This window comes from Schistocerca serialis, chromosome 7 (assembly GCF_023864345.2).
Source record: "Schistocerca serialis cubense isolate TAMUIC-IGC-003099 chromosome 7, iqSchSeri2.2, whole genome shotgun sequence".
Lineage (NCBI taxonomy): Eukaryota > Metazoa > Arthropoda > Insecta > Orthoptera > Acrididae > Schistocerca > Schistocerca serialis.
Genome location: NC_064644.1, coordinates 258,006,940 through 258,019,427, shown reverse-complemented (window position 1 = coordinate 258,019,427; position 12,488 = coordinate 258,006,940). Strand labels below are relative to the sequence as shown.

The 12,488-nt window shown below is 39.7% G+C and overlaps 1 protein-coding gene across 1 annotated transcript in view; it reads right to left on the bottom strand.

Annotated features, from left to right (window-relative positions):
* LOC126413003 (uncharacterized) overlaps positions 1-12,488 on the bottom strand; it is a 100,728-nt gene that overhangs the window by 26,182 nt on the left and 62,058 nt on the right. The window contains exon 5 of the mRNA XM_050082897.1: positions 6,405-6,518. Within this exon, the coding sequence (XP_049938854.1) occupies positions 6,405-6,518 (114 nt within the window). The remainder of the gene's footprint in view (positions 1-6,404; positions 6,519-12,488) is intronic.

The window sequence follows — 12,488 nt, the reverse complement described above, 5'->3', positions numbered from 1 at the left end:
GTTCATAGCTGCCCTGACGTTCTAACGGTCTGGTTTCCAGTATGCGTGCTTCATTATCACGTCGGTTCACAGCTCCTGTGACAGATACTGTGTCCCGTTGCCGTACTTCCGAGGTTACCTCTTCCGTGGATACCGTCTGAATATCGGCTCCAGTTTATCCTGCATTTGTAGAAGTTCTGTCGACTGACAGTGCCTCTACCCTGTTCTCGATTTGTCGTTTGAATTCGCAAATTCTGCCATCAGCGGTGCCTCTCCGGCTTCCTCCTTCCTGCTCGACACAGTTTCTTCAATCTTTTTCACTCGAGTCTGCAGCTTATTTATAACAGTTTTGCCGGCCTTGGTCGTGTTCTCTGTGACCTCCTTCGTTTCTCTCGCTATTCTCTTGGCTCTCCGCGCAATTAATTTTGACTCATTGGCGGTTCTTTTCGCTTCGGCTATCTCTCGCTCCATCTTCTCACGCAACGCTTTTACTTCATCCTTCACACCGCATGTTTCATGCTTTATGATGGCAAGCTGCGCCCGGGTTTCCTTTCTATACTCCTGTATGCTGCTCTGTGTTTCTTCACTGATTCTTTCCAGACTAGCTTGCCTCTCCTTTCTACACGTTTCAATTCTTTCCTGCATAACTTTCGTACTAGCGTCAATCTTCTGCATCATACGCTCCAAGAATCCAGCGATACCTGAACCGTCAACCTCCAAGTCTCCCCTTTCCGCATGATAACTACTGTCATGACTTGCAGGTGATCCCCTGCTCATTCTTTCGTCTCCTGTCGAGTAAGGTCCAAACCCTGCTCGGTACGACAGTGTCGGACTAATCCGTTCCGATCCTCCTGTACGTAACCCATTCATGCTGCTCATGGGCGACGTTTGCCCCGCGGTGACCCACTGCCGAACTCGCGCGTGAGTATCACCAGTTCAGTGGGCCTGATTGCACCTCTTGGAGTCGCCAATGGCCCACCAATCCTTGCATCATGCTCCATGTTGTCCGGTGACGCCATGCGCTCTGTTCGATCCCGAAAATAGCTGTTTTCTCTTTCGAATTCCGCTGCCGCTAATTCGTGTAAGCTGTCGTTGCTTCCTTTCATGACTGCCATTCTGTCAACCCCTGTTGCGCCCTGAACTGTCTCTATTAAGCGCGCCTTAGCCCTCGTAATCATCTATGTTTCCTTACCCACTAACGTTATACACTAACAAACCTTTAAACACAAAATACACATTATGATCATTAACTCCCAATATCTATACAATATTCACAAACAGGTGTTGGGTAACCACCCACAGACTGGCCGGTTCACCGGACCTCGACACAAATCCGCCGGGCGGATTCGTGCCGGAGACCAGGCGCTCCTTCCCGTCCGGAAAGCCGTGCGTTAGACCGCACGGCCAACCGGGCGGGCGACCTGCGTGTAACTGCACTTTAATTATAAACACCCGGTATCACATGCTACGGGTCCCGCGCTCTTAGGGACCCTGCAGCTGCACTGCCAATTTTTTATTGGGAAAATATTTGCTGGTCTTCATTGAAAACATTAGTACTACCGACGATTATATGTGCTTGCTTGTCCAGTATTTTTAAAGCACTTCGCTCTCAACAAAATGATTCTAGTTACACTGTGACTTGTTGCCGTCAGACTTTCCCCATAGCCATACAAGATGGACAGGTGTGATTTACAAGTGTTGCACTTCACTGCGAAAGGGACTGTCCCGTTTAGTAGACTGACTCACAGCTGGGAGATATCGCCAAGTTCCTTCAGGACCTGAGACACTTGAGCGGGATAGCTTAACAGCCTTCCTTTACACACAAGCGGACTTGCTTTACGCTGCAGCCTTCTCAGTGTCTCAGGAACACAAAGAATGGACACCTGGATGCATTCCTCGTCTTTTTTCAAGAAAATCTGTTGGTGTGAGACTGCCGTGGATACACCGCTGAATTCACGTGCTCCGTCCCAGCTGCCGATTACGGGAAGCTCGGTCACAGCATCAAGAGATTCTTCTAAGCAGGTTTGAAAAGCTGACGCCTTGTAGCCAAGACTCTTCAGAATCAACAGCAAACCATCGCCTACAACGATAATTCAGGTATACATAACGATGTCACAAACAATACGTGAAGGACAAGGACAGTATATGTGGAATTCAGTGGGTACCTCAGTACGTAAACGATGATGGTAATCTAATGATCATGCGTGAGTGAAATGCTGTGGCAGTGGAGGGAAATGAGGACAGTATTACACGAGAATATGGACTCGGCATTAGCAATGAGAGACGAGAAAGACTAAGTTCTGCCAAAAAATCAGCAAGTAATAGCGAATACACTGGTAAAAAATCACAAGTGGAGGAGCTATGGTTGGAAAAGAAAACATTTGAATGAGATCATGATGAGACAGTGACTTCGAAACCAGGCATTAGATTGTAAGGTGTACCCAGGAGCAGATACAAACTCAGACCAAAATGTAGTAACGAGAAGGAGAAGGCTGAAGTTCAAGAAAGTTATCATGAAGAATCAACGTGCAACGACTGAGGAATTATGCGATGCGTTTGGCGTTTGCTGCAACTGTAGATACTGCAATGATGCATACGACAGTAAGCAGTTCAGTTGAAGAGGAAATAAAAAGGCCAGTCATCGAATTTCGACAGAGAAATTTAGGTACAAGGAAGCTAACTCTAAAGAAAAACCTGGGTAATACAAGAAATAAAATTTATCGACGGAAGACGGAAATATGCTCAGAAAAAGCGATATGCCACTTAGGAATGAAATATTCAGGAAGTCCAGATAACCCAAGACGAAATGGCTGCTACAAAAACGTGAGGAAATCGAGAAATAAACGATCGCTGGAAAGAATCTTAGGTGAAATTAAAAGCAAAAATGTCAAAATTATGAGTGCTGGATGAATACCGCTGTTAAACCAAGAGGAGAAAGCGTATAGGTGGAAAGAATACATGGAAGGCCTCAATGAGGGAAGGGATTGTCTGCTGACGTGATAGAGGAAATTGGAATCGATTTGTAAGACACAGGGCATCCAGTGTTACAGTCAGTTTTACGGAGCTGTGGAACACTTGCAATAAAATATGGTGCAAGGCACAGGTGACATTCCTTCGAAAGTTCTAAAATGATTGGGGGAAAGGGCAACCAAACGTCTATTCAAGTTGGTTTCTAGAATCTAAGAAACTGGAAACATACCATCAGATTTTTGGAAAAACATCTTTCTCAAAATTCCGAAAATAGTATGAGCAGTGCAAGAATTATTCCACAATCAGCTTAACGCCTCAGACATCCAAGCTGCTGATAAGAATAACTGTTGGAAGAAAGGGAAAGAAAATATAAGCTCTGTTAGATGACGATCAGCTTTAGGATCACTTTAGGGAAGGTAAAGGTGCCCTAGGGGCAACACTGATGTTGGTTTGAGAACAGAAATCTCACTTTGAAAAGTCAAGACACCCTCACAGGAGCTGTCGACCCAGGTAATGCGCTACCAACATAAAGCAATGCCAGATGTTAGAAATTCTGAGGAATATAGATGTAAGCCACAGAGAAAGGCGGGTAATGTACGAGGCGGTGCTCACTATAGACACACTTGTGACGAACACATTTCTCCTGACGAGAAACCAGTTTGTTGATATTGTCACTGTAAAATGTCTCACTTGATTTCCGAAGCCACAGTTTCATCTCTGCTTGCACCGTTTCATTACTGTAAAGTGAAGCCCCCGAAAGTGTTCTTTAAGTTTTGCAAACGTAAAAATGGGATGGGGCCAATTCGGGACTGTATGGAGGATGATCGATGACAGTGAACACAAGGCGTCGGATTGTTGCAAATGGAGCGCTCCTGTGGATCTGGCACAGTCAGCCTGAAGGGGAGGGTGCTACCTGTGTGGAAGAAATTTTCGCATTCGTTTTTCACGCACCGAATAGTTACGTTTTTGAATGAGTGTCCAGTGTTTTTCATGTGTATAATATCTCTGAGTCAATACAAATACTTTGTGAAACCATACTTTCGTAATATCTCTGTAGCATGTTTAATTACAGAAACAAACAGTGTAGGTGATGCCTGTGTGTGATATTCTGTGTAACGGAGGAAACACAATACTTGTAAGTAGCAAAAAAAAAATGCTATCTCCAACATTAGCAAATAAAAAAACCATTCCAAAATTCATTTGTCCGATTTTCCGACTGCAGTATAGCCTCAAAACGACAGTTATAGTACAAGAGAGGAAGAAAATCACACGTGCAAACATCACAAAAAATGTTTGTGTAAACAAATGCATTTGAGACTGCGAATAAATTCTCGAAACGCGTTGTGCTAACATGAAAAAATAAGTAGTTGTTGCAGTTTTTCATTATTTAAAACGCAAACAGTATTAATAAAATGGCTCTGAGAACTATGGGACTTAACTTCTGAGGTCATCTGTCCCCTAGAACTTAGAATTACTTAAACCTAACTAACCTAAAGACGTCACACACGTCCATGCCCGAGGCAGGATTCTAACCTGCAACCGTAGCGGTCGCGCGGTTCCAAACTGTAGCGCCTAGAACCGATCGGCCACCTCGGCCGCCCAGTATTAATATTCTACATCTTTATTCTTCATGTCAGCATATTTGCAGCCTTCTGCCGCTAGAGGGCTCCGAATTGTAGCGTGTAACAGAAACATAATCGATAATTCATTCGTGAATAATGCTAAAATAAATTTTATAATTGACAACTTTATGTATATATTGAAATACTCACAAAACGTAACCCTAATGTCGTAATATCTCTGTAGCATGTTTTGATTACAAAAACAGAGTGTAACTGATGCGTCTGAGTGATATTCTGTTTAATGGAGATGGCTCAATACTTGTAAGAACAAAAACAGAAATAGTGTCTCTAACATTAACATATAAAAAAATCCCAAGGTTTATTTTGTCCTAGTTTCCGCTTGCAGTATAACCCAAAAACTACAACTACAGTACAAAAGAGGCAGAAATTCACAAAAAAATGTTTCTGTAAATAAATGCACTTGAAAATAAAAAAAATTCTCGAGCCTCGTTGTGCTAAGCGGGAAAAAAATAAGCAACTAGTGTAGTCATTCATTATTTAGAGCATGAATGACGCAGTTGAAGGCTGTCCAAAAACTCAGATTATACTGAAAAAAAATTAAAGCTCGTTTTATTTAAAAAGTTTTAAGTTTTCAGATAAAAAAATTCGTAGGCATAACTTTCCGGCACGCCCTCTTAGTTAATCCTATGTACGTCTTAAACCCAGTAGCGCACTGTCTATATTTACTATGTAACAATTTTCGTTTTGCTTAATACGAATGTTGAAACTTCCTGGCAGATTACAGATTAAAACTGTGCCGGATCAGGATTCCAAACTTGCGATCGTCTTTCGCGAACAAATGCTCTACCAAGTCAGCTACTTTTTTTCCTTTTTTTGCTGAAATCTTTTACTGTGCTGTAATACTATGAATTACAAAGTTGGCGCAAAACTGAAGAACTACCAACATACCACTTAGATTATTAGATTAAGCAAGGAATTAATTTAAAAATTTGCAATAACCGAACAAGATAAATAGAGAGGCAATATCACTGTATAATTATATCCCACTAAAATTATTTTTTAAACAATATAAACTGATTTTAATTTCTCTCTGCTGAACATGTTTATTTATTGTTTCATCTTCATGTTTAGAGAAGTGAAAGAGCATTTGCCACGGAATATTTGTTTTCTCCTACAGTAAAAATTTCATGTTTGCTGCAAGAAATTGAATATGTGCATTTATGTAAATGATTTGTTCAGATTTCTTGTAGATAACAGTCATTGTCCAAAATTTTGTTAATGACACTGTACGTATAATAAAACTAAACGGAAACGAAAAGCATAATGTTCTTGGCTTTCATTGGAAAAAAATCCATAGTTGCATCGAACAGTACCTTGTCACTGTAGATGTATTATCAAAACATTCTGCATGTTAATCTATTTTCTTTGTAATTTTCCATGGTTTTCCCAACTGCCCTGAGCTATCCAAGCACGATTCGAAACCTGCCTTCGTAGTTCCAGTTTCGTCATACCTCTCTCCTACCTTCCAAACGTCCCAGAAGTTTTGCTGCATACCTTGACTGACTACCACTCCTGGAGAGAGCAAATAGCGGAGAAATGGTTAAGCCACAGCCTAGGGGGTTCTTTAAAGAAAGGATTTTCACTCTGCAGCGGAATGTTCATGTCCCAATACGGCAAACTGTTTTAATTTGCCAAGAAGTTTCACGTCAGCACACACTACACTTTTGGGTAAAAATTTATTGTGGTAATGTGAATGTTTACAGACATTTGTTGTGGAAATAGAAATATCCCATTTTGTATTTAATAAATGTAAATAGGTTAAAGAGTGAATAAGTAAGAAAAATAATATTAATCAAATATTAGTGTACTCACCTGATCAATAATGGTTTGTCCAACGACACAAAAGAATCCAGTCTCGTACATGTAAATTGGAACGCTGAATAACATTTTGTACATTGCCACTTGGTCTGCTTGCTTCTGCAACAGCTGGTAAACGACATTACACAAATTAGTAAATGACAAAGAAAGACAGACTTCTATTACTTGTTACTATCTGATAACTGGCCAGGTAAGATTTTCGTTACAAATCTGGAATAACGCAAGGAATGAGTTTTGAGAATATATACTATTATAAGGTTCATTGATATGTGTAATTCTTTGATTAGAAAGGAGACTTTTACATCAGATGTCATCCCCAGAACGTACTTCTCGCTGTCATCAGAAGTTATCGCCATTTTTCTTCTTTTTTTTCCTTTACGTATACAAACTGGAATCGAAGACATCAACTATTATTTTGTATTTCATAGGCCAACTGATATAATGCGCCTTTTGTCTTTAACGGACTTTGCGCTATTCCCAACATTCACCTATAAATGGAAACAGCTTTTAAAATTGTCCCGACGTATGCGTCGTAGTGCCCGGAGGGACTTTTGTTTCATTTACTCTGTATTTTGAAACGGATTTTCTTTTAGGCCTCATTACTTTCTAGTAGACAGGAAAACTACACAAATGGCCATTGAGAGTGCGGCGGGAGCGAAAAAATTGACACTTTCCTCTTGGGTAAGAATTACCTCACTTTCAACGCTACGTGACTGGAATTGAGGGAGAAATCAGAGATTTGATCGCCTCAATGTAGGCGGTTTCCTTTCCATATTATCTCTCCCAAAAGTTTTAGCACTTGATAGCAATGCTGTTTAATTGGGATAACTCGGATAACAAATTCTTATTAGTAAACAGACCAATATTGTTTTTACGTGTCGAAAGTGACTTATTACTGTTCTTTCATTTCGATACACACGTTCATTCAGATGAGTTTCTATACGCCGGAAGCGCAAAGTTATGCATGTGTGTGACAAAATCTAAATGAAATACTGGGTTGTTCGTCATTTATATAGTGTACAGAGTGACATCTGGTCTTGATGAAAATTACTGGAGGAGCGGTAAGGAACGTGAAATGGGTCGGCAGTAGTGGTTCGTCATACACTCTTTCTATAAGAAGATCACGATTTTGCCATCGGAACAAGTACCGACTTACTTATGGTTGAAGACAGCTAATAGTCATACTCATGGAGCATCAAAGAGTGTACAACGATAAAGGCCTACAAGCAGTAGCGCAGTTGTCAGTGCGAGAGGGAACCTTTTCACTTCTTCACGAGGGCAATCGTATGGAACATACCACCTCTGGAGAGAAGGTTCTATAGCTGGGTACAAACAACTGCAAATGAAAAGACTCTGAGCAAGATATAGTCGTAACAAGTGCGATAAACAGTGAGCTTGCCGAGCATTTGAGCCGATTTGAGATCGGTAGGGACCGGAAAAAAACGTTTTAGGAGATTTTGGTGGTGTTTTTTGCTCAAATCGGTGTTATTGTTTGAAAATTTTGATGTTATTTTCTAATGGTTTATTTTTAAAATACGTTCTTTATTTCTGTCGTATTTAATTGTCTTCATGTGTTGTAAATGAAAATGTTCCTGTCAGTTACATTATTATTATTGTTATAGTCCGTTCATCAAAGAATAAATCTGATGCAATCATTGCACTATGTTCCGCGTTTGCTGGAGCCTCATTGGGTTTTCCGTTTCACATGGGACTGCTGCCAAGCTGTCTTGAGTACTGTCAAGTACGATAATTAGGGTACGTTTTGTGCTGTGCATTACGCCCACATCGACTTAGCGATAATACCGGGCAACAGCTTTACCGGCGCATTTAAGGGGAGCCGGAACGATGAAAATTACAAAATAAACGTTTCTTAGTTTTTTCATTATAAAACTATTTGGAGTTTTATGAATAAAACAAATCAAGTTTCACCCTTCTAAGTGAATTCTGAGTGTGTTTTTTATCGCTGCAAAGTTGACGCGCCGCATAAAAGGTTGTAGCGTCTTGGTGAGTCACCTCTGACGGCACCGCTCGCTGGCTGCAAACAATATCCCTCGTAGTGGTAGTAGTGGAAAGAAGGTGTATGATATAAATGTTAGCCTAGTGTATGGCTTGCGTTACATTGGCAAGGGCAGTACTGCAGGGACAATGCTATGTGGAATTATGAACTTGCCAAAACCACCAACCAAGTTTGGATTTTATAATGAATTGGTGGGATCTGCGGCTGAAGATATTGCTCAAGCAACAATGAAGAAAGCAGTTGAAGAAGTTGTGACAGATAATGGGAATTGTAAGATTTAACTGTTGCTTTAGATGGATAATGGCAACGTAGAGGTCATAAATCTCTAAATGGAGTTGTGACAGCTACCAGTGGCGACAGTTGAAAAGTAACTGATGTTGCTGTTCTCTCAGAACATTGTAGATGTAAGGGCAATACCAAGGACGAACATAGTGAAAGTTGTGAAGCAAAGTTTCATGGCACGAGTGGAGCGATGGAAGTAGAGGGAGTGAAAGCAATTTTTTCCAGACCACAGGAGTGGTATAATGTACTGTACACTAACTATCTAGAAGATGGTGATTCTAAGGGATATAAAGCTATAGAGGAACTCAAACCTTATGGCAATGATATTCACATTAAAAAACAGGAGTGCACTGGACATCTGCAGAATCGCATGGGGGCTCAGTTGCGCAAACTAAAGCAGACATTAGGATCCCAGAAGCTTAGTGATGGTAAGACCCTTGGAGGAAGAGGAAGACTGACAGATGAAGCAATTGATAGATTGCAGAGGTATTAGGCCCCCTATGGGTGTGCAATTAGGCAAAATACAAGAAGCAATAAGAATATGAGGAGAGCAGTATGGGCATTATTTTTTCATACTGCATCAACAAATGAGCACCCACAACATGCACTGTGCCCCACAGGTGATGATTCGTGGTGTTAGTACCAATCAGGGAAGGAATATGCCTATAAAAATAGTTTCCCAAATGCTGTAATTGATGTAATTAAGCCCATATTCAGAGATTTATCTCAGCCAAGTTTATTGGAAAAGTGTTTACATGGGAAAACACAAAATCTAAATGAAAGTATAAATAATTTAATTTGGATTAGGATTCCAAAAAGAGTGTTTGTACAGATAAAAACATTGCATTTTGGAGTGTATGATGCAGTGACAACATACAATGAAGGAAACATTATCAAATGTGATGTGCTGAAACGTTTAGGTTTCCAATCAGGACATAACACTATTTCCACAATGCGCCTAATTGATGAAGAAAGACTAAGAGGTGCAAGAAGAAGAGACAAAAGCCTACAACATGCAGCAAAAGGGAAGAAAAGACCAGTGAAAAGGAAACTAACACCGGAAAAAGAAGAGGATGCTGATAATCCATCATATGGGGCAGGAATGCATTGAAAAACTTTGGAAGCCATTTCCTGTAACTTTAAAATGTTCATCTTTGAGGACCATTTTCTCAAAAACTTCTAACAATACATCAATGAAATTTATACACAATATTGTTTACTTCTTTTCCTTCATTTTTATAACAAATTGTAAACAAAAATTGTATAATTCAAGAGTTATAAAAGAAAAAGTGCAAAATTTTAGAGAAAAAATAAGCATCTGTTTAAAAACAATGTAAACTAAAACCATTAAATATTTCTTAACATGGCATTACAGCTTTGTAGAGAAATATTCTCTGAACATGTAGTCCAAATTTCAGAGCAATATGTTTAACAATTTTGGAAAAAAATTGTGCTTTCTACTTGCTAAAATTAACATGGAGGAGATGGATCGTTCCGGCTCCCCCTAACCTGGACAGCACTGGCCGGTCAGCTGGTACAGCTAGCCTGCATTGACATGCCCAGCTGCAGTTTGCACGTAAAAAGGGACGAGCAGAGGAGCAATACAGCTTCGAATGTCATTTAATTTTTAAGCAGAATGAAATAATATACTGCAAATCTCCCACAATACGCTCCTTTAACGACTAGACGAAAACCGCAACACGTTATCTTATCTATTTCAATTAAAAACAAGAATGATGAAAATTCCTGACTTAACCACAGGGTAATTTTTCTGCTTAAGTTGTGTGTAACGTAAGAGAGTGTTGAAGGATTTCACCTCGTAGGTAAATATTGAAGCCACAGTCAGTCCTCTGGTAATTTCTTAGCTCCTTCCTTATCCGAATCCGAGAAATACATTTTAGTTCTGGAAGTGTCACCTGTTACGTTCATAACGAGCCTATCAACAACCGAATCTACGAAGCCAACCAGACGCAGCATGTACTCGTCTCTTATGACGAGTCGCTCTATATCCTGCCAGCGTTCGGCAGTGAGGTGTGAAAAAACTGCGTGCGTTTGTTCCAGTACGTCTGGCAGCTTAACTTCTCGGGGCAAATCTCGCGGCTTGGCTCCAAATCAGTTTTGTTGGGTTCATATTGTAATGGTACAGTAGCAAATGTAAAAATGCAGAATCTGTATGATGTCCTCGATGCTGTGAAAATGATTGTTTTTCGTGTTTCTACGATACTTAGCTACGTCTGTGGTACAAAAGGATGGACATAGATCAAATAAAGAGGATTTTTGCCTTAAAAATTAAATGATTTCTTAATGTAAACAACTTTTACGAACAGTCTTTCATAAAACATCGATAACTAAGAATTTGTATTTGAAATGGAAACAGGATTTTCGAGTCCGTTATGTAATTGAAAGACGTGCATTATTCATAAAAAATGATGAAGAGTTTTATAATTACGAGATCTAGGAATTTAAAATTGAACGAGAAAAATAAATGCTAGTGGGGAGATTTGCACCAACGCATGAATAACTGTATTTGGCTCACATTCCATTACGCTAGCGACTGCGCTATACGTTCAAGAAGCATATATTTATTGACTGCGTTATATATCGCTGGAAAAACTTCAAAGCCAATAATCTCCTAAATGTATGATAAACATTAAGAACAGCGCATTTCTCGGCACTTTTAACCGTATTCCACACAAGTGTTTCTCTACGGAAGAGAAAGCAGCCTCAGCCATTTTCATACTGTGCATTAACAACGCGACAATCAGAGCACAACGCTGCACATGCTGTGACTGTACACAATTTTTGAAATAAAAACGACGTAGATAAAGCGTGATTAAGAAAAACGTTGATGGCTGTTAATACATTTGCATATCTTTAAGTTTCATTTAACATAACTTAGTAATAAGATATATAATACAGAAGTAGGGCCGGCCGGTGTGGCCGTGCAGTTCTAGACGCTTCAGCCTGGAACCGCGTGAGCACTACGGTCGCAGATTCGAATCCTGCGTCGGACATGGATGTGTGTGATGTCCTTAGGTTAGTTAGGTTTAAGTAGTTCTAAGATCTAGGGGACTGATGACCACAGATGTTAAGTCCCATTGTGCTCAGAGCCATTTGAATCCATTTTGAACATAAGTAGGACCTACTTCCAAGAGCGTAACAACACCAGTGTACGTGTGCTACGGCTTCCGAACAATCATTGAGTTTATTTTTGTTTGCATCAGGTTTATTCTTATGATGAAGGGATTGTAGTATCATTATTACTATTACATCGAAAATCAAAATTTATTTTTATTATTGGAAAAAAATGAAATTTTGCATCAAACCTAGCAAATGTTGTCATTTAAAAAACAAATAACTCAGCAGCTTCAAACTCTATTATTATAACTTCTAATTTCGCTGATGAAACATTTGGCTTCTAAAACATCAACACTTCACTATAACGTGAAAATTGTTGCTCCGAGTCTGTATTTGAATATGAAAGCCGAACTGCCTTCAGCACAACACGCCCCATATCCCGACACTTTTATACAACTTATCTTGCCTAAAAAAGACATGTAGTGATATCTTTAATACAGCACATCAATTAAACTTCATATTTTCGCAGTACACAAGTATAAATATGAAAACCACCGAACACAGTAATTTTGTTCATTATGGCACCTGATGAGTTTGCAATCACAGCACAGAACATATGACGTCACAAACACGTGTTTCCGGTGGTCCAACAGAACACTGAGAATTTTTATTTCAATAGTTGCTCAGTATTATTTTTACTA